The sequence below is a fragment of the Myotis yumanensis genome, unplaced genomic scaffold, assembly GCF_028538775.1.
Source record: "Myotis yumanensis isolate MYYU_CA2020_CCGP unplaced genomic scaffold, mMyoYum1.0.hap1 SCAF_3, whole genome shotgun sequence".
In the NCBI taxonomy this organism is placed as follows: Eukaryota; Metazoa; Chordata; class Mammalia; order Chiroptera; family Vespertilionidae; genus Myotis; species Myotis yumanensis.
Genome location: NW_027223754.1, coordinates 89,572,679 through 89,595,482, shown reverse-complemented (window position 1 = coordinate 89,595,482; position 22,804 = coordinate 89,572,679). Strand labels below are relative to the sequence as shown.

At 43.5% G+C, this 22,804-nt stretch overlaps 1 protein-coding gene across 1 annotated transcript in view; it reads left to right on the top strand.

The window, feature by feature from the left end:
* Positions 1 to 1,687: 1,687 nt before the first annotated feature.
* Positions 1,688 to 22,804, top strand: part of LOC139006237 (guanylate cyclase soluble subunit beta-2-like) — a 56,078-nt gene continuing 34,961 nt past the window's right edge. The window contains exons 1-4 of the mRNA XM_070408729.1: positions 1,688 to 1,769; positions 16,475 to 16,635; positions 20,874 to 20,973; positions 21,862 to 22,058. Coding sequence (XP_070264830.1) covers positions 1,703 to 1,769; positions 16,475 to 16,635; positions 20,874 to 20,973; positions 21,862 to 22,058 — 525 coding nt within the window. The 5' untranslated portion in view covers positions 1,688 to 1,702. The remainder of the gene's footprint in view (positions 1,770 to 16,474; positions 16,636 to 20,873; positions 20,974 to 21,861; positions 22,059 to 22,804) is intronic.

The following is a 22,804-nucleotide window of genomic DNA, read 5'->3' as shown; positions in this document are numbered from 1 at the left end:
GGTGGAGAGTGATACCAACATGGCGAGAGCACCCCACTTAAGTGAGTGATGGTGGTTAACTGCACCCCCCGTCTTCCCTGGGCTACAGTCAGCTTCTCTGAAAGCTGCACCTGACGATGCTTAGAGGCTCCCTGTACAGACATGGACCAAAACAGGAATCCTTGAGGTGGAGGCAAACCCAGAGAGCTTCTGGTTCAGTGATGTCCTCGTCATTATTGCGGCTCCTCCTTGCCTATGTGTGTGTGTTCCTCACTTTCTCTGAGCTCTTTCCTGTCAGTTAACCTATTTCATCCTCATCAATACTCCTGTCAGAAATGTGGGACAGGTATTATTTCCTCGTTTTACAGTGAGGAAGATGAATTCCAGAAAGATCAAGGAGTGTTTAGCCCAGAAAAAAAAAAGACTTAAGAATGAATAAGGATCTTCAAATATTAGAGGGCTTACTATCTGGAGGTGACTCTGCATTTCTCTGGAGGGAAGACTGGGGCCAATCAGTGAAATTGCAGTGGCAAATGCAGGCATTATATGGGCTGTGGAGCTCAGAGTCCAGATCTTTCTCTTGTCCACTGGGTGGTCCTGGTACGATGCTTAAACTTTCTGAGCATCAGTTTCCTCAACAGTAAAAAGGACAATCAGAAATAATCTGTCATCTCTTGGCCAAAGGAGATGCTCAACAAATAGAAGATATTTTTAGGGCCCAGAAGTAGGTTTTAGTTCAACTTAAGAAAGAACTTTCTATCAAAGAGAACAGTTTATAAATGGGATGTGCTGCCTTGCAGAGGAGTGAACTTCCTGTCCCTGGAAGCATTCAAGAGGCAACTGGAAGACCAGCACTCAGAGATAGCATAAGGTGGAAACTGGACGATTAGGAAATTCTACAATTCTCCCATTTCTGGGATTCCATGATGTGTTCTTCTGACATGAACTCCAATGTTCTGTACTGTTTTCTAGTCTTCATTCTCTCTGCTGCCTTGGAGCCTATTCTTTCAGTCCAGAATGTTCTTCTTTGCTTACCCATCCTTCAGTGTCAGTCAAACCTCCCTTTCTCAGAAAAGCATTGCCTGTGCAGCCTCCTTCCCCCTGGATTAACTAAATTGCTATTTATAGTTTAATGGTTCATACAGGGACCAAGCCAAGTGTGCAAGGTTTACGACTACCAGGTTAAGCCTCTTTTCACCAGGTTTGGTTAGCTGTTGCAAGACCAAAGTAACTCCTACTAACCAGACAACCACATGGTTAAAACAGTGAGATTCTCAAGCAGTGGCTCTGCCTGCTTCAGAGAACAAGGCTCCAAGACCACTGAGTTCCAAGTTCACTACCATGTATTAGGTTGTTACATGTGCCAAGCACAGCAACGCTTTGCTGGAGGTTCAAAGATAAAAATAAGTCCCAGTGCCCTTGCTCAAGGAGCTCCGTCTAGGGGGTAAGACCAAGAATCTTGACTTAAGTTGTTAAACACATAGCCTGCTGTGGGTACTTGAGAAGGGAGCTCTTGGCCAAATTGGGGTCCGGGGAAGGCTTCTTGGAGGAATTTATACCCAATCACCCCACTGTCTTACATTCCTTATGATCAGGAGCGCTCTTGCTATGTTATATCTTTCTGAGTCAGTAGATATATTCCTGGGGCAAAGCTCCAGCTGCTGGGTTTTTATTGCACCATGATTTATCTTTCAGAAATTCTGCTGAAGTGCAAGATGCCTTCATGACGTACACAGTGTATGATGACATCATCACCATTAAGCTCATCCAAGAGGCCTGCAAGATCCTGGGTGAGTATGAAATGGACCGGTTTTGGTTTCCTAGAGTTGCTGTAAGAAAGTACAATCAGTTCTCATTATTTCAAGTAGTTCTGTTCTATAAAGTCCTCAGAATACTGAATTCGCAAATATTCAACCATTGCTCTTGGAGGAAATGTAGAGCTAGGTTCCTGGGAACCTCTGCTCACAACATTTTCATCAACTGATAAATATATAACCTGCTTTTTGTGTGTTTCTGTTTAAAACCCCTTATTTAATATATATTGTTATTCATTAATATTGGACTTACTCACAGCCAAAGGTACTGTAACTCAGGCCTGAATGAAGTTTATCTACTCTCCATATTTTCTTTGTAAGACACTTCACAGCCTGCTCACACTGTAGAACATTAGACAGCACTTCAGCACTATACTTGGGGGCATTTGAAACAGCAGAATCACCAACAAAAAGGATATAAATGCAGGAATGTAGCACTAAATAGATTGTAAAAAAAGGTCACTTGTTTATAGTATGAGAACTGAAATAAGAACGTAGTGAATCGCCTTATTTGACCTTAGCTAGAAACATGTGTTGGGCAACTCAAATTTTTCTCGGCCATGTACATGTCCAAGAATGGCTATGAAACATCTAAGAGTATTGATTTTGGGGTTACAAATACATTTTATTAAGTAGGCAAATTTGCAAATACAGAATCTGAAAATAATGAGGATCGACTGTACCACAAACTGGATGGCTTAAAACAATGGGAATTTATTATCTCATAGTTCAGGGCATCAGAAGTCCAAAATCAGGTTGCTGGCAGGGCTGCGCTACCTCTGACGGCTCTAGGGAAGGGCCTTTCCTCTGCCAGGTCCTGGTGTTCCCAGGTGTTCCTTGTGCAGCACAACTCTGACCTCTGTGTCCATCTTCACATGGCCGTCTTCTCTCTGGGTGTTCATGTTTGTATGTCCAAACTTTCCTCTTCTTATAAAGACTCTAGTTATATTGAATTCTGGGCCCATGCTAATCAAGCATGACCTCATCTTAATTTGATTACATCCACAAAGACCCAATTTCCACATAAGGTCACATTCATAGGTTCTGGGTGGTCATGAATTTTTGAGGGACAGTATTTAACACATTATAGGGCTCATATATTATCCTTTCCACTTGAACAGCCTGAGGCTTCTTACAGACAAAAATTGTGAATGTCCTGAGTTTCATCATCTGCACCACCACCATCTTGTTTGACCTTGATGTTGACTTTGACAGGTGTTGCAATACCTTTGCAATGACCAGTCATGATTATCTCTGGGTGTCAGGAGGAACAACACTGAGAATCTTGTTATGCCAACCACACTCATGTTTATTCAGAAATGGACATGGTGTGCTTTTTAGGGGTGGAGGGCCCTTCTTCCCATCTGCTCACCCACGGAACAGCTCATCTGCCTGGACACTAAAATGCCACTGACAGGGCCATAATGGGGGGACCATGTGTGGATGGCCCTATTTACAATGCACATGTAATATCAGAATGATTTCTCCCAAGGATTTATTATCAAAAGATGGCTTATTACACTAACTTGCTCACTTTCTAGGCTCTGAGGGGAAGAGGAACAGGACAAAGACAATTTAGTTCTGCTCTTTCTAATTTAATGACCCAGGACAAGTTACTTGCTCAGTGAAAGTTTTTTATTGGTCAAATGAGAATAGTAAGGATAATATTTATCCTTCAGAGTTGTTTTGATGATTAAATGAGGCAATGCATGTGAATATGTCAAATGTGGTATCCGGCATATAATAAGCTCTGAAAAAAATATTTTCTTCCTTCCCTTTGTATTAATTTCCTAGGGCTGCCACAACAAAGTAGCACAAGTTAGGTGGCTTCAAACAACAGAAATTTATTCTCTCACAGGTGTGGGTGCAGAAGTACAAAATCAAAGTGTCATCAGGGTTGATTCCTTCTGGAGGCTCTGAGGGAGATGACTCTCTGCCAAGGACTCGCCTGGCTTCAGGTGGCCGCTGGCAATCCTAGGTTACAGTTGCACTGCTCCCATCTCTGCCTCATCTTCATATAACCCTCTTTTCTGTGTCTTCACACAACTTTCTTCTAAGAATGCATCATTGGATTTAGGGCCCACCATACTCCAGTATGAGCTTATCTTCATTTAAGTAGTTAGATCTGCAAAGACCCCAATTCCAAATAAGGAGACATTTGGAGGTTCCAGATGGACATGGGTTTGGGGAGAACACTATTCAGCAAGTACACCCTCCTTTCCTTTATCCTCCCTTCTCACCAGCACTGAGCACACCTGAACGGGGCCTGGCGAGGGAGGAGGGGTGGGCAGCCTCGCTGTCCTAGGCTCTAGGGGTCTGCGTGCACAAAGCAGGGGAAGCCGCCTGGCACTTCTAAGCTCTTTGACAACATGCCACTTTGAATCCTGGTTGAAATTCTCTTGCCCATTCCTCACAGGCGGTGTGACTTTGGGTCATAGGGAGATAGCTTTCAGGGATTATTGCAGGTGGCACTGCATCGGCATCCTTGCCTAGCACCCGGGACTGTGCGGAGAATTGTTGGAAGTTTGGGGGCGGCCGGGAGAGTAGAGCTTTCAAGCTGGTTCCTGTGCAGTTTAGGATTAGGCAGTAGCAGCTTTGGTTTCCAGCTGGTTTTCATGGTGACTCTGAGGGCCAGCAAATTGGCCTGCTGTCCTCAGGAGCAATTCCTGAGGTGGTTACAGGATAAAGCCAGTCCACCAGGTGTGCTTAAGAGCACACCAGGGCAGCTAGCGGGAAGTCATTGAGGCTTAAACTGGATGTGTGTGATCACAGATCCTCTCCGGCAAGGGGCGAGGTCCCCTGCTGCACCAGGATCATCAGGCCGCTCCAGTCTGTCTTGGAGCCACAGAGCCAAGCAGAGGCCAGAGGTGCCTGGAGTTACGAGAAACCTGGGGTACCAGCTGGTGATTAACTTCTGACCAGATGTGCATTAGCCCCTGGTCATTCAGCTCCTGCACTCCTAATAGAGCGGAGACAAGGCTGAGTCTGAGGCCAGAAATAAAGCACAGGGAGTGAAACGTTCATTTGTTCCTTCAGCTGTGAAACTCATGCTCCGTGAACGGCAACATCTCTCAACGCCTTCGAAAGCCAGTGTGACCCTCTGAGGGAGGACACAGGCAGTTTGCAGTCAGGGCCCCTATGGCCTCCCAAAGATCACAGGTTGGCATCCTCTGCCCACTCCTTTCAAAGAGCCTCAGCGGGAGAGGTTTCAGGAAAAAGTGGGCCAGGACCCAGGTAGTGTCCGTGGTCCCTGCAAATCCCACCCCTTCCCTGGCCAGCCTGTTTGGGGGGCTCCCCGACCCCTTTGTCACCCATTCTGCTGATGATAAGGGTAGAGGGTAGGCTTGTGTGGAACCGGGGCTACCAAGCGGCAGGTGGAGTCGGGATTTCATGCAGGAGTCTGACCCCAGGTGTGTGCTCTATAGCGCTGTGCTGTGCCCAGTTCTAGACTCAGCTCAGCTTCTAAGTAGCAGCCTTCCTGCTACAGACGGTGCAGCACCAGAGCGTTACCTCTCGGCTCTCTGGTTTTAACACACCCGCCAGAGAGTCTGCAGTTTATTTGCTTAAACATCACTTTTTAAAACCTTTAAAACAGGCTATGGTGTTACATATGCTTTTGATAATCCGATGGGAAGACCACTTGACCTCTTCTTTATGCTAATTTGCACTACCCGACCTGCACAAGGCCTAGCGCTGGCCCTTCTGCCGGCAGTCCTGCAGGGACGGGCACTAGTGAGAGCCGCTGGCCCATAGCGACGTCTGGATGCTGACAGTTGCCTCCTTTCTTCCAGCAAAGTGGGAGGAGCACCCGGTTCCTTTCCTTCCACAGGAAGAATACAAACCCTTAGGTGGGAATTCTGTGCCTGAGAGGCCACTGTTGAGACTTGACCAGAAAAGCTAGAGTTTTCAGAGTTTAGAAAATAAAAGATCAATAAAACTTGCTGGTGGAAACAAACCCAACTTCAGTCTTTTCCTGATTTTATTTCTAAGAGTCCCAGCAGCGTCACGCCTCAGTTTGGCTCTGAGCTTCTGCTGAATGGCCTCTTGCTACAACTAGAATGAGCATGAGGGCTTGAATCCTGCCCTGTCATGTCAGCTGGGCAACCTTGGCCAGTGAGCAGATTTCACTGAGAGTTGATCTCCTTCTCAGAAAGGAATAATACTGACCTCAAAGGGTCATGGGAAGGAGTGGATTAAATCAGGTAGCAAGTAAATGTCACTTAGTAACATGCAGGACACACAGCAGGTGCTCAGCAAGTGTGAGCGAATGGTGGCTCTGAAGGGGAGACTGAGCAGTTCGATATTTTGTGCTTCTGGCTGTTGTCCCTCAAAAGTAGAGACATGTTTTGCTGTTCACCTGGCATGGCAGTACTATGAAATAATGTTCCCAGTCCTCTGAGCAGCTCTCAGCAAACTACATGCAGCCCACGGGCCAATCCTGGCCCCCTGTCTGTTTTGCACAGCAAGTTTTATTGGAACTCAGTTATGGATATTGTCTGTGGCTGCTTTGCATTATAACGGCAGAGTTGAGTAGTTGTGGCAGAGAGCATATGATTGCAGAAATGAAAATTTTTATTGTCTGCCCTTTACTGAAAATGTTTTTTCATCTTATGCTCTAGAAAATGGATCTTTAACACCCAGATCTTTTTCAAGATTTAAAAAATTTCATTTAGTCTTGGCCAATGCAGCTCAGTTGGTTGAGCATCGTCCCATGCACCAAAAGGTCTCCGGTTGGACTTCAGCCTCCTGTGAGGAATTGTGAGGAAATAAATTTCTGTTCTTAAGCCACCAGTCTAGAGTTTTGTTATAGTAGTCTGAGCAGACTTGTACAGAACCTCTAAGTTTTTAGATTTCCAGAAAGAACTGCTACATGTGCCTAATATCATGCCCAGGCCCTTTTTGTAGCTGTGTGACAGCGAACACTGTGTGGTGTGTGCAGGACCTTCAGCAGAGAGATGCCATCACATACCTGCCTGCCCTGACCTGCAGGGCACGCATCGTGGGTACTCCACACCAAATCCTGCAAAGGAATGAGAGGATAGGAGACTCGAAGAAATGGAGGCAAGACAAAGTTCTGATCAAGCCTCAATTTTATTTTTACAGCGGGTAGTATTTATGTTGTTCTAGAGGAGAGGGGTGGGCAAAGGCGGTCCATGGGATTAGCCTATCATTAAGGATGTAACAAAGGCTCTGGAATGTCACAGCTATGAGCTTATCAGCGGAGATGTAGCATCTTTGTGCTTAGGGTGAGGGTATGTTATCTTTTAACTCCAGGCCAAACCGGGAGTTGGCTTGGAGGAGCCATAAACCTATTATGCTGTAAACTGGAGATGTATATGTGATTTATAATGGCTCCCAACACCTGCCCTACTGCATTCCCAGTTCCAAACCAGCCGATACATTTAGAGGCAGCAATGAGTTTAGAGACCAATGTTAATGTTGGGCTGACCCATGTTACCTTTCTACCAAAAGCCAAAGTATATCACTGTGATTTCTCTCTGTCTAGCTGAAAATCAGAAGGGTATTTTCTTCTTGTTGTTTGTCTCAATAAACATGTGTTGGCTCATACCTGAAAGGATACATAAGTATGGTGAGTGCATTTTTCAAATTAAAAGCTGGGATTCAAAATTAGGTAATTTTGTCTCCCTTATATATAAAAAAGTATGCTCAGTTCGCACCTGTTGGTGCCCTGCCTTCCAAGTGGGCTCCAGGAGGCCACTTACCTACAGCCATTGCTTCAGGTTCTCCAGACGCCCACTGCACAGCTCTGTGCTTCCTAAATGGCACAGCTCAGGCTGCAACCAGATGGAGCTGGAGCACTGCATAACGAATTGTTCTGTATGTGCCTACTTAGTGTATAAGTGGGTTATTAGCGATCTGAAGTGACAACACACAACAGCCTTTTGGCACAGCTGTGTCAGTCTCCACTTTGTCTGCTAAGAAACCCATAGCAAAACGCATTTCAACAGTCAGCTACCAGCAAAGGCCAACAAACGTCTGCACATACCTCTTTAAAAATAAGAGAAACAACACAAACCTTACCTAGTCCTGAGATCAGGCATTAGAATATTTGATCTTTCCTAGACCCTCTGAGGTGGAACAAGTAACCCAGGCCATGTGACCAACTGAAAATGGAGACTGAACTCGGGTGTCCTGATTTGGAGGCTGGTGCTGAAGCCTGCAGACTGCAGGGGCCATTGACTGGGGGGCGGGGGGGGGGGGGGGGGGGGGGGGGGCGGAGTCAGAGGTGGGGGGGAGGAGATGAGGTCTCTAGAAATGGCTCTGGAATCACACAGACCTGCATGAGCCCCCTGGCTGTAAGGTCTCCTAGCAATGTCACATGGGCAAGTTCCCCATTGGTCAAACAGCAGTGATACCCACAGCACCTACCTCAGAGGGCGGGTGTAAAGATTGAATCCAATAATGTGAGCAAACTGCCTAACACAGTGGGTGCTCAACAAAGTAGTCCCTCATCCTGTCCCCCCTTCCCACCCTCCTGTGGACTCCTGTCCTGTGCTCTGGTCCTTGGTAGGCTGACTTCTCTGTTTCCAAGTTTGCAGGAAGCAGACAGCTTATCTACCAGGCGTAAGTGGGACTCCTCCTGCCTGAGCTGCCTTACTCGTTTCCCAGCTGCTTTTCTCTGTGCCTGATAAACTTATTGCTACACCTGGAACCCAATGCTCCCAATGTAGAGTCTGTTTCCTCCCTGCAACCTCTGGCATCAACATGGTTGCTATTCCTGTCCTTTCCTTAAACCCCTCTTTCTCCTACTCACAAAGATCTCCCCATCTATTATTTTATGCCTGGCTTAAGTGACACCATTTGAGGAGGAGAGCACTCCAGATGAATGGCTTTCTTCAGATATCTGAAGCTTATTCCCTTGGATACTAAAGCTTTGAAAAAATATTACTCACTTCCAGTGGAAAACTTTCTAAAGTGCACAGCATACACTTCCCTACCTTGTGGAAGAGCACATGCTTTTCTGGGTGCCTGAGGTGGGTCACTATGAGGGATATTGTTGTTGTATCTGGGTGACAGGAGGTGGGCAGAGGTCTTGGGAAGTCCAGCCCGAGCAGGTAACAGGATCCTTTGCCCAGGAGGCTGTAGGGAGCGGATCTAGGGTCAAGCCTCGGGCTGACCTGTGGCAGGGCCACAAACAAGTCCCAGCCTGGAGGGCAGAGCTCTCCTAGCATAATTAAGCCTGACCTTGTAGGACTCCCTAATTCCTTCCTAAGTAGCTAATGGGATGTGGGAGGTGCAGCAAGTATTGCCAAAACAAGAACATTTGCATACATGTTAATCTACCCTTGTTTTAATCAGACTAAAAATAAAGCATCAGCTTCCAGGCTGGGTCTTTTGTGTCCTTATCCAGGCACAGGAGATCCACAGAGCCTCAGCTGTATTCTCTTGTCTGACTTTTCTTCAATCCTTCACTACCCCTCCTCAGCTTCACCCTTGGCCTTGCTGGCACGGCACAGGAGGCCATGCCGAGGCAGCTGTGGCCCACTGGCATTCCTCTGCCTGCTCACCCTCATTCAGGGTTTAGCAGTATCTTCTCCTCTTGCCCTAGACAGCACACCCTGTTGTTTCCAGTCCCTTGAGCTGTCACCCAACAAAAAGTAAACATTTCCTGATGATACAGAAGAGCCAAACCTGCTAAGTCAGAAAGTTTGAGTTTATACATAATTGTAATTGAAAAGTTTTTTAGAAGTTTCCATACCTTTCCTGGATGCCAAGTGTAGATATTTGTGGCAATTATTTTCTTGCCAACAAAGAAGTCTTCTATTAAAACACACACACACACACACACACACACACACACACACTTTTTAATGGAATGTTTCACACATATACAAAAGTAGAGAGAATTGTGTATTGAAGCCCATGTATCCTTCACCCCCAAATTAATATTTTCCTATCTTGTTTTATTTCTCTGGTCCCCCCACCCTTTTCCTGGTTTTGTTTTTTCTGGAATACCTTACAGCAAATCTCAGGTTTCCCTTAATTTTACTCATAAATATTTCAGCATGAATTTCCAGCTAAAGACATTTTAAGACATAATCATAATGCCCTGATTATATCCAACAGAATTCATAGTATTCCAGAGGCCCAGATCCAGCTCTGTCTCAGCTGGCTGTAGATAAATGTGGTCTCATGGTCTTACTATATTCGATTTCCTAAGGTCTCTTCAGGACAATCAGCAAAAAGTTTCACGTTGACAGAATTTCAAACTCACAGAAGGTTTGCAAGAATAATCCAAAGAATTCCCATATAGTTTTCATCGATATTCCCCAAATGTTAACATTTCACCATATTGGCTCTATCCTTCTCTCTATATCTACACCTATAATATATTTTTCCTGAATTGGCAGTATGATAGAGATATGATGTCTCTTTATGCCTAAAAATTCCCTTGCATAACTACTGTACAACTATCCAACTTGGGAAATAAACGTTGATATAGTGCCATTATGTCATCACAGACTTTACTGAGATTTTCTAATTGTTCCAATGATGTTTTTTAGAACAAAAGAAAGCCTGGAGCACGTCAGTTGTCACGTTTCTTCAGCCTTCGGCAGTCTGGGACAGTCTCGGAGTCTTTCTTTGTGTTTTATAATATTGATACTTTGGAAAGTTCTGGTCAACTATTTTGTAGAATGCCCCTCAGTTCAGGATTACTTGACATTTCCTTCTGATTCAATTCAGGTTATGCTTTCTTTTTCTTTTCTTTTTTTTTTAAAATAAATCTTTATTGTTCAGATTATTACAGATGCTCCTCTTCCCCCCCCCCCCCCCATAGCTCCCCTCCACCCGGTTCCCAACCCACCCTCTGCCCTTATCCCCTCCACTGTCCTCATCCATAGGTGTAAGATTTTTGTCCAATCTTTTCCCGCACCCCTCACACCCCTTCCCCCCTGAGAATTGTCAGTCCACTCCCTTTCTATGCCCCTGATTCTATTATATTCACCAGTTTATTTTGTTCATCAGATTTTTTTATTGACTTAATTTTTAGATTCACTTGTTGATAGATGTGTATTTGTTGTTCATAATTTGTATCTTTACCTTCTTCTTCTTCTTCTTCTTCTTCTTCTTCTCCTTCTCCTTCTCCTTCTCCTTCTCCTTCTCCTTCTCCTTCTCCTTCTCCTTCTCCTTCTCCTTCTCCTTCTTCTTCTTCTTCTTCTTCTTCTTCTTCTTCTTCTTCTTCTTCTTCTTCCTCTTCTTAAAGGATACCTTTCAGCATTTCATATAATACTGGTTTGGTGGTGATGAACTCCTTCAGCTTTTCCTTATCTGTGAAGCTCTTTATCTGACCTTCACTTCTGAATGATAGCTTTGCTGGGTAAAGTAATCTTGGTTGTAGGTTCTTGGCATTCATCACTTTGAATATTTCTTGCCACTTCCTTCTGGCCTGCAAAGTTTCTGTTGAGAAATCAGCTGACAGTCATATGGGTACTCCCTTGTAGGTAACTGACTTTCTTTCTCTTGCTGCTTTTAAGATTCTCTCTTTGTCTTTTGTTCTTGGCATTTGAATTATGATGTGTCTTGGTGTGGTCCTCTTTGGATTCCTTTTGTTTGGGGTTCTCTGCGCTTCCTGGACTTGGAAGTCTATTTCTTTCACCAAGTAGGGGAAGTTTTCTGTCATTATTTCTTCTAATAGGTTTTCAATATCTTTCTCTCTTTCTTCTTTTGGCACCCCTATAATTCGGATGTTGGTACACTTGAAGCTGTCCCAGAGGCTCCTTACACTATCTTCATATTTTTGGATTCTTTTTTCTTTTTGCTTTTCTGGATGGGTGTTTTTTGCTTCCTCGTATTTCAAATCTTTGATTTGATTCTTGGGATCCTCTAGTCCACTGTTGAATTTCTGTATATTAGTCTTTATTTCAGACAGTGTATGCTTAATTTCTGACTGGTCCTTTTCCATTTTTTTGGCATTCTCATTAAGATCTTTGAAGGTCTCACTAAGTTTCTCAGAGGTTTGTAGAAGATTCTTGAGTAACCTTATAACTGTGGTTTTGAACTCTATATCCCAGGGGTCCTCAAACTTTTTAAACAGGGGGCCAGTTCACTGTCCCTCAGACCGTTGGAGAGCCGGACTATAGTTATAAAAAAAAACTATGAACAAATTCCTATGCACACTGCACATATCTTATTTTGAAGTAAAAAAACAAATGTTTTCGGCAGGCCGCATGTGGCCCGTGGGCTGTAGTTTGAGGACCCCTGCTATATCCAGTAGTTTGATTTCCTCCATTTCTTTCATTTGTGACATGTTTCTTTGTCTTCGCATTTTGGCTGCTTCCCTGTGTTGATAGAGTGGCTGTCAGCCAGCCGTCTCTACGTCTCCCGGTCTCTGCATCTCAGCGTCCCTGAGTCCCACACCTTCACAGTAACAATGATCCCTGTGAGCAGCTCTGTGAGAAAGCCACCCTCACTTTCTGAACCTCCAATAAATTTAGTGAGACCCTTGATAAATCTAGTGAGACCCTCGAGGATATGAAAAAGGACCAACTAGATATTAAGCATACACTGACTGAAATAAAGAATATTATACAGAGATCCAACAGCAGACTAGAGGATCACAAGAATCAAGTCAAAGATTTGAAATACAAAGAAGCAAAAAACACCCAACTGGAAAAGTAAAAAGAAAAAAGAATCCAAAAACATGAAGATAGTGTAAGGAGCCTCTGGGACAACTTCAAGCATACCAACATCTGAATTATGGGGGTGCCAGAAGAAGAGAGAGAGAGCAAGATATTGAAAACTTATTTGAAGAAATAATGACAGAAAACTTCCCCTACCTGGTGAAAGAAATAGACTTACAACTCCAGGAAGCAAAGAGAACCCCAAACAAAAGGAATCCAAAGAGGACCACACCAAGACACATCATAATTCAAATGCCAAGAGCAAAAGACAAAGAGAGAATATTAAAAGCAGCAAGAGAAAAAACAGTTAGTTACCTACAAGGGAGTACCCATACGATTGTCAGCTGATTTCTCAACAGAAACTTTGCAGGCCAAAAGGGAGTGGCAAGAAGTATTCAAAGTGATGAATGCCAAGAACCTACAACCAAGATTACTTTACCCAGCAAAGCTATCATTCAGAAGTGAAGGTCAGATAAAGAGCTTCACAGATAAGGAAAAGCTGAAGGAGTTCATCACCACCAAACCAGTATCATATGAAATGCTGAAGGGTATTCTTTAAGAAGAGGAGGAAGAAGAAGAAGGTAAAGATACAAATTATGAACAATAAATACACATCTATCAACAAGTGAATCTAAAAATCAAGTGAATAAAAAATCTGATGAACAGAATAAACTGGTGAATATAATAAAATCAGGGGCATAGAAAGGGAGTGGACTGACAATTCTCGGGTGGAAAGGGGTGTGGGGAGTGCAGGAAGAGATTGGACAAAAATCTTACACCTATGGATGAGGACAGTGGAGGGGATAAGGACAGAGGGTGGGGTGGGAACCGGGTGGAGGGGAGCTATGGGGGGAAAAAAAGGAGTATCTGTAATAATCTGAACAATAAAGATTTAATTAAAAACACACACACACACTTCACACACTCTTTCTCCTTCCTTCCTTATCTATCTATCTATCTGTCATCTATCCATCCATTTATCTTTCTAAAACCAGATCAGTCTCTTGGTCCTACAAGGTAGATTTCCTAATCTACACTGCACCAGGTTTCATTCTGGTTTTCTCTTTCCCATAACTAACTTTATTCTCACACAGTGAAAAACCTGGTTCCCATTATCTAATACTTGATTATCAGATAGTCGTTTCAAAATTGCTAACCCACACCACATGAAAAGAAAGCCCGCTAACTACAGTTAAATATTTATTTAAAGTTCTTTTTGTCTTTAGCATAAGGACAAAGCAGTCAAAATACTGTGTTCAAATGTTACAGCATTGATTTCATTCCTGAATAATTAGGTTATTCAAAACTGTTCTGTTGAAATATTGTTCTGTTAATCTGTTTCTATTCCATCTTAGGGTTTTCCCTATTCCTATTGATCTTATTTATTTTCTCTAAGTATATGAGTCATTAACACAACATACTAAACCAGAACTGTTCAAAAGCTGTGCTCAGAGTAATGTCAGTCCCCCCACCCAGTCCACACTTTTTCTAACCTTTCCATCTCATCCCCATCAATGCCTTGTAGCTAGCCAATCTCAATAGTCCCTGGTTTATCCTTCTTGTGTTTCATTCTGTACAAATAAACAGATAGATGCATATTTCTTTATTGCCCCTTATTTGTTGCACAAAAGATAGAACACTAAGCATGCAATAGATCCTCCTTTGCACTGTCAAGTATATGTAAGACACTTATGACTTGTGTTCAGTTCTCTTTTGCATTTTCTTGCCATTTCCTGTATATTCCTGATACCACATGACTAGAGAGCTCATGGAATCCCAAGTTCACTGACGTAAAACGGTATAAACACAATACAGGTGTAGTTTTAAAAAGTGACTTCTGTCCTCTGCTAGACAAGCATTCTTGCCCAAGGATCCCAGAAGAAGCCTCAAGTCAGTGCAGATGGAAAACACCACACCCAAACCCAAGATCCTCGTTCAAGGAACAGTCACTGTCAGCCAGATGTCCTTTCCTATTTCTGGAGCAAGGCACCCAGAGGCAAAATAACCAGGGCCTAAAACAAACAACCTCATGGATTTGTGTAAGTTTACAGATTTAAAAGGAAAGTCAAGCAGGCACTCTCTACACAGGGCCACCACTGCTCCTTCCTACAACTTCGCTTGGCTTGCAGACAGCCCAGTGCTCTGGAGGGAGTCCCTGGGAGAAGGGCCTATGGGGTCTGTGTTTCCTGGAAGCTAACAGGATGCACCTGCTCAGAGCTTACAGGACACACAGCGCAGCTGTTTTTCCTCAGCTTGAATAAGTTAGGTTTAGCAGGAAAGGAGGAGGGGAAGGAGGAAACAGGAAGAAACAATTCCACACCTGTCCATTTACTTCCCAGGAATTCTCCTTCCAAGAACTCATAAGCATTGGAAAAGACTTGAGTGGAATTAATTTCAGTTCCCTTACTAACACAGGCCATTACCACCTCCCACCTACTGTCCTGGCCTTTCTAGATCCAGAAGACTTGGCTAATACATTATTGGGACATATGTATAACTCCTTTCTGACAAGACCAGACCAACTTAGTGGGGTCAGTCCTGTTCAGGTACAGAATGACTGTTTGCCCATTTGTCTGACTGTGGACAATAAACTATAGGGATTCTGCTGCTCAGAAACTTCGGAAGCAAGTAGAGCTGGAAAGACCTCCTCTGACCCCCGGCCATCTCTGTAGGAATTGGTTATGGATAGTTTAAGAGGCCCAGAAAACCCCTGGCTGTGAATTCCAGACCTGGTCACAGCATCCTAGGGCCCTTCAGGGTTCAGCCAAGGAGCTGGTCATTGTGAACAGCAGGTCTCCCATCAGCCTGAGCTTCTCGGACCTGCCCCAGCACCCAGTCTGCACCACTGTAAAGAAGAGCATGCTCTCGCACAGAGGCACCAGGCCACCAGCGTGGATGGATGCCCTGTCTCTTGTGTCAAATGGTGAAAACCCACCAGCAGTCCCCAACTCAGGGGAGACCCCTTATTTCCCTGCCTGCTGCTCAGAGGCTGTGGGATATGGTACAAAAGGAACCAAATTTAGGGTTAGAGTCCCTGCAACTCTGTTGATTTGGGTCAGTTCACTAAGATGACTCTCATCGTCAACAGCCTGGCCTGTACGACAGGGACCCGATAATAGAGATTTCTCTCTTGCAAGGTTTTGGCAAACATTTAGTAAAATAACAGTGATTAATATGTGTTTTAGAAATTTAAAAATGTTCTTTAAAAACTCTGACTGCCTCTCCACAAAGCAAACGATGGCAGACAGTTTATTCCAAAAGTGCAGGCAGGGGCAGCAGCCCCAAGAATGCTGCAAGCCCACCTCCAGGAGTTTATCCGACTGTGTGTCAGCACAGAAAGGGTTAGAAAGAGGTAAGTGCCTTCCGAATTGTCATCTAGATGGGAAAGAAAGAAAAATGCAACACTTAGGAAGAGAGAGTTCAGTGTGACCTGGGATATTGAGAGAAATCTTAGTGAGGATGTGGCGTGCAAACTGCACCTTGAAGGGAGACCCAGTGTGGACAGGAAGAGAGAGAAAAGGGAAGTCATTACAAGCATTTGGTATCATCTTTTGGGTGAATCAGGATACTATAAGTTTGTCAGTATTTTTTAGTTGGAGTATTAACTATTTCTCAGAAGTAGCTTTTTATCCTGGTGAAAGGCCATTGTGTTTAACGATGTCTAGCGGTGGCAGAGAAACTGCAGAGGCCACACACTGCCCAGCCAGAGTGAACCTCATCCTGGATTCAGCCATCACAAGGCTGTGCAGCTCTGTAGCCCCTCTGGCCTGTATAGAAATGTATGCTATGGGGCCATGGCAAAGACCCAAGTAGAGTTAGAGGGGGCTCATGTTTAATGAGCACCTACCGGGCGCCAGCGATGCACTGAGCTCCTCCAGGCTTTGGTGTTATCATCGGCATTTTACTGGAGAGGAAAGTAAAGCCTTAGAGAGAAGTTCAGCAACGTATCACATAGCCAGGAGTTTAACTCTTTGGAAATAAATGAGAACAGACACTTGCAGGTGCTTTTATTTTGTGGGTCTGCTTTGCATTCCTCAGGTGTCTCCATGGAAGCCATCCTGAAACTCTTTGGAGAATACTTCTTTAATTTCTGTAAGAAGTCTGGCTATGACAGGATGTTACGAACACTGGGAGGAGATCTCACGGAGTTTATTGAAAATCTAGATGCCCTCCACAGTTACCTTGCACTTTCTTATCGGGTAAGGCGATCTGAGGCTGGTCTTGGCGGTCCCGAGAAGAAGGGCCTGTAGGCGTTCTGGGTCATCCGGGGCCATCTCCCTGCCTCCCCCCAAAGCAGGCAGTGCAAGGGGCCTGCAGAATCCTTGGTACCTGGTGTCAGTGGACTGAAGAGTTTTCTTGGGAAAGGAATGGAAAATGTGTACCTGCTGACCACTTTTATAAAACAGTCAACCCTAAACGAAGGGCAAGCTAGAGAGATCAGCTTTGTGTTGGAGGATGCCCTGTTTAATGGGGCTGGTGTGGGTTTGGAATTAAGTCTAGAAGATTGATCACCATGGAACTAAGGCTGGGTAACAGCCAGGTTTCAGTGGATTTGCAAAATCTCTCCTCAGGTTTCCTGGCCTTGATGGAGCTGATAAAAAGCTTCTGTAGCCAGATTCATTTATTCATGTATCAGAAGGAAAGACTTGGCAGGGCCAAGAGCCAGAATCGGACACGGTCCAACTCCGATTAACCCATGGAGTGACTGCCTGAGGTTTTAGCAAACCAATTTCCCTATTGGGGAGTGTCCTTCTGGAGTTCATGCCTTGGTTTTCTTGTTTGTAGAGATCATCAAAAATTCAAACACTTAGACTCCCTTTTCTATGTTAGGAAATAAAATGTTTTAGTGAAAACATGAAGCGACATTTACACATATCATAATAATAGTTCATTATTTTATATTAGTTTATATTTATTTTAGGGCCCTTTATAGTTTACCATTTTTGTATTTAATGCTTATCACCACCTTTGAAGGACTGTCGTGAGGATGAAATGAGATAATGTATACTAAAATGCCTCATGAATCATAGTGCACCCTTACAGATGTTAAAAGGGAAAAGTATTATTTCCTCCAGTTTCCAGAGAGGGAATAAGAGGCTTAGAAACCTTAATTGACTTCTAGTAGGATGAATAGCTGGGTCTGTCTTGTTGTTACAATGTGAACAACTCAAGAATGGAGACAGTGCCCAGCCGGTGTGGCTCAGGGGTTGAGCATTGACCTATGAACCAAGAGGTCATGGTTTGATTCCAGGCCAGGGCACATGCCTGGTTGCAGCCTCAATTCCCAGTGGGGTGCATGCAGGAGGCAGCTGATCAGTGATTCTCTCTCATCATTGATGTTTCTGTCTTTCTCCCTTCCTCTCTGAAATAAATAAATATCCTATATAATAAAAGCCCAGTGGAACAACCAGTTAACCAGTTGCTATGACACGCACTGACCACCAGGGGGGCAGACGCTCAACACAGGAGCTGCCCCCTGGTGATCAGTGTGCTACCACAGCTCAGCTGACTGGTATGAGCGGCTGCTCCCACTGCGAACCCCAGGCCCATGGCCAGGAACCCAGGCTACGATCTTCACCTCCTCACCCCAGTCTCCTCCTCACTACCTGCCTCCTCCTCTGGAAGCCCACAGGCCGCGCAGTGCTGCCGCAGGACTAGCAGAGCTGACCCCAGAGGTTGGGAGGCAGGTTCGTGGCCTGGCCACCGTGGGACTGAGGCCTACTCTGCCGCCTCTAAGTGCTATTGTCCCTGGGCCTGGCCCTGACCAGGTCCCCTGGAGAGGAGATTGCTCCGGCTCAACGGAAGATGCTGGACCAGGGAGCAGCTGCTCAGAGGGCAGGTCCACAGCCGCTCGGCTGACCTGGATGAGTGGTGCTCCCACAGCAGGCTGATCCCCGCAGGCCACGCCCCCCCACCAGTGCACAAATCCCATGCACCAGGCCTCTAGAATATACATATAGATTAGAGAGAGTGAAAGGATCCCTGGCTAGGAGGTCAGACACTGCCACTTCCTGGCTGGTGATTCCAGACAAGTTAGTTGCCCTCTCTGGACCTCAAATTTTTCCACATATTTATTGAATAAATATGTATTCAGCACCTACTTTGTGCCAAGCACTTTCTTAGGCATCAGACACAGCGAAAAAATAGAATAAATAGGCGGGGAGACTCCTACCTCATAGTGATGTCTTGATTAAAGAGATAACATGTGGAAGTCCCCAGCATTGTAATCAGGCCAGAAGGAGCATTCCATTTTTAATGACTTTCTTTCTTCCCCTTCCTTTTCTCTCCAGTGAATATGGCTAGTTTTAAAATTCTGATAATTTATGTTGTAACTTACTGTCAAATTTCTTAGCTAAAGCTCTACAATTAGAATATAAAGAAATATAGTTAGACCCTTTCAATAATCTTTCGTAATACTTTTTAATATCATATCTTTCATCTGAAAATTTGGCTAATACTTTATGCCACAGCCCTGGAGAACATAGTAATATGTTCTTCCATTTATTCATTATATCAAAAACACTATGGAATATATTTTATGTTCCATATATTGTTCTCAGCATGTTACTGTCACTAATATGATAAGAGGGAAAGACATGGAGGTTCTGAAATCCCCAAGTCTACTGTTTCTATACCCATTTCTGCTACCCTTCCTCTGGTAGTTATTCCTTCACATGTCAAAACCAATGCTAAAGAAGCAGTTAATAGAACTTCTCTAGGGGTAAGTGAGGATATTTTGCATAAGATAAATAAAATACATAAATGTTGCCATATGCAAGTTGAAATAAAATACATGGCAATGATAACTGATAGCTATATAGTGCTGCTTTATACTCAGCAAAATATTATCGATTGTCTTTTTAGGTAAAAGTAAAATAATGTTAGCTTTTCTTTATGTTTGTCTCTAATAATTTGGCAGTCCCTTACAGGCATTCATTTCTGGTTATAACTGTAGTTAGCTTTTACTGAGTGCTAATTATGAGGCAGGTATTGGGCTAATTTATAAACATTGAATTATCCTCTTAACCCCTAAGATTAGGTACCTTTACTTTTCCCACTACACAGATGAGAAAACTGATGTCCAGAATGGCCAAGTAACTGTTCTAAATCACCCAGGTTGTGGTAGCTGAGCTAGTACCCAAATCCAGGTGTGGCTGACTCCAAAAACCATGCTCTGGTTTACTTCTCATTACTTTCTCTTTGCTCTGATTCTCCACTTCCATAAAGCCCTATCTTAATCAAAAATAACAGTATAATTATGTTATTCAGAGCATTGGAGCCACTGATCAGAAGAATTGAAAGCTCAAACTTTGAGGAAGTATCTCCGGGAAGTGGCCTAGGCTGGGAACGAGACGTGAGGGGGAAATAGTCACAGGAGTAGGTCTATTTTTAATTTAGTCCTTCTATACCCCTTTATTTTTCCCACTATGCAGGGTTTGGATATAATTTTTTAAAAAATAACTTTTAATTTCCTGTTTTATCACATAATTTTATATGTGATACTTCAAATCTTTTTTATATTCTGTCAAGATACAAACACACACACATATATACATACATACATACACGCATTATCTCTATGTATATACTTTTGGAAAGATAAAATAATTATTTTGGGGAAAATTTCTCATTTTAACTGGCAACTCTCCCAACACACACACACACACACACACACACACACAGGCACACCTCCCACACATCCACTCCACCATGGGAGAGAGCAAAGATCTCAGAAAGAATGCACCTCATGCACCTCAATCTGTTCCTTCACTCAGACCAAAAGCTATGAGCCAGGGTGCTGAGCTGCCTGCTCATCAAGCAGGGACTCTTCTCCCCCGACAGAGTCCTCATCCTCATTTCCTGATATTCGTCTAACGGGACATGGTGCATTCTTGGATGGCAACGCTTATTCCTGGAGAAAGATTATCTCTGCTGATGTATCCTTGATGTTTCAAATGTGAAAATTTTCACTACACAGGACATTATTCTTCCAGAACAAGAAATAAACTCTTCTCCACTTGCAAATTCCTCTGAGCCCCTGATCTTTCTGAGAGTGAAGATATCCATGGTAACTTGGTCACAAACCAAGCATGGCAACCCTTGGAGTGAGGGGAAAGCAGCATGATAGGTGGAAAGGCTTTGTGAGGGTCAAAATGTTGTCCCATTATTAATTTAGCTTTAGTCGCCCGAAGCCTCAGTTTCCTCCTCTTTAAAATGAAGGTCATACTTGCATATATAGTTGGTTAGGGGGTTAGTTATAATATACATTCCTGACATATAGGGGCCATGGTAGATTTTATTTTTGTATGAGTAGGGGAGGTTGGAATATAGTTCTATGTGCTGTAATGGATAAGTTCTTTTGTTTCACAAAGCCTTAAGAAGCATAATTTAAACAACTTGCATTCACTGGGAAAAACATGCTGTGTCTTTTAATTAGGAGATGAATGCACCATCGTTTCGTTTGGAGAAAGGAGCAGACCAGGAAATGCTTCTCCATTACTACTCTGATAGAAGTGGTCTGTGCCACATTGTACCAGGTATGGGGACAGCTTAACCCATCCCACAGCTATGAGGTCTCGGTGGCTTTCCCCACAAATTCTCCAGATGGCTCAAAGCCAGCTGTGGGCAGGAAGTTACACTCCATCTCTTCCAGTGTCTGACGCTTCACCACCTTGACCATTATTCCCAAAGTTCTGAGTCTTTAAAATAAGTTTTTAAAGTGCCAAAAAAAGGAATAATTTTCACTTTTATATCAACATTGAAAATTAGGATGGTTTTTACATAGTTGTAATAATTCTGCATATATTCTTTTGTATCAACTTTTTTTTTGTATTCAGCATTATAGAAAAATCATCCTCCCATGTTCGTACGGTCTGCAAAACCACCATCTATGGATGGGGTTTGTGCTTCTCCAATATTCAACATTGTAATTAACCAATCCCCTATTTTTGATATTTTAGTTGATACCATTGTTGCTATTGTAAACAGTACTGTGATGAACACCTTCAGGCATGCTTTTACCTTTTTTATATAACCCTGGGTTAGATTCCCAGAGGAACACTTTAAAAACATGATCCTTAATGCTTTTACAATGAATTTTGATTACATTATTTCCAGAGTTCATTTAATAAGTTAAATACTTCCCTGAAATAAACCAACACACAAAAGATGCTTAATTTAGAGTGGCAGGGATGTACTTGTATAGCCATGTATAGTTTAAGCCATGTATAGCTTAAATCTCTGTAAAGTTATTTTATTTTTTAATTTTATTAATATCTCATATGCTGCTTGTCTTGAGGCAAGGCACAGACTTGGTGAACTCTGGAATATTCATCAGACGTTGTATAACTTGATTATTTTTTTTTTTTGCTGACACATTGCCTTCTGCCATCCCTCACTAACAGGTGTTCTTCTGCCGGCTACAGGTATCATTGAAGCTGTGGCCAAAGACTTCTTCAACATTGATGTGTCCATGGATATACTTGACATGAATGAGGAAGCGGAGAGGACAGGGAAGATGGAGCACGTTGTGTTTCTGATTGTGCAGAAGCCTCACAGACAGATAAGAAAAGCAAAGCCAAATAAGTTACAAGATGGTCAGGACATCCAGAGAGACCAAGAGGTACTGGGTTTGCTGTGTCCTCAAAAAGCATGGTCCCTCCTAGTGGGAGAGTCAACTGCACCTTCTACTAGTGGATTAAGTCAGGGTTTCTCATTCTTAGCTACTGACATTCTGGACTAAATAATTCTTTGATGTGATGGACTCTCCTGTGCATTATAGGATGTTTAGCATCACCTCAGGTCTCTACCAATTAGATGCTAGCAGCACCCTGCCCCCCAATTGTGGCAATCAAAAATATCTTCAAGCATTGCCAAAGGTCCCCAGCTAGGGGTATGGGACAAAATCACTCCTAGTTGACAACCACTTGTTTAAGGTAACCTACATATGTGTTGGGAAGTTTTCTGGGGTATACCTTAGCCTGGAAAATTTTCACCTATAAAAATACTAATATAAAGGTTTTGAAATTTGACCCTGTGGCTTATTTTGCACCCTTTCTGAAATAAACTGACCTTTCAAGTCCTTAGTGCCCATTTATGCAGCTGGGACCAGTCAGGGGTCTGGAGTGAACTCATGATCCTGTGGTTGGCTACCTCAGTTGTGACTTACAGATGTTCTATTATCTGTTTAGGCACCACATATATTAGATGCACAGCTCTCTATCCACATAGCTTGTACAAATATCCAGATAAGCCTGTGATTCCTGGGGCACACAGTGTTTATATCTTACAGCAAAGCCCACCTCAAGTCTGTTCACTGCAGAATCTACAACCATGGGAAGAGAAGATGACCATGTGTGATTTCCTGCC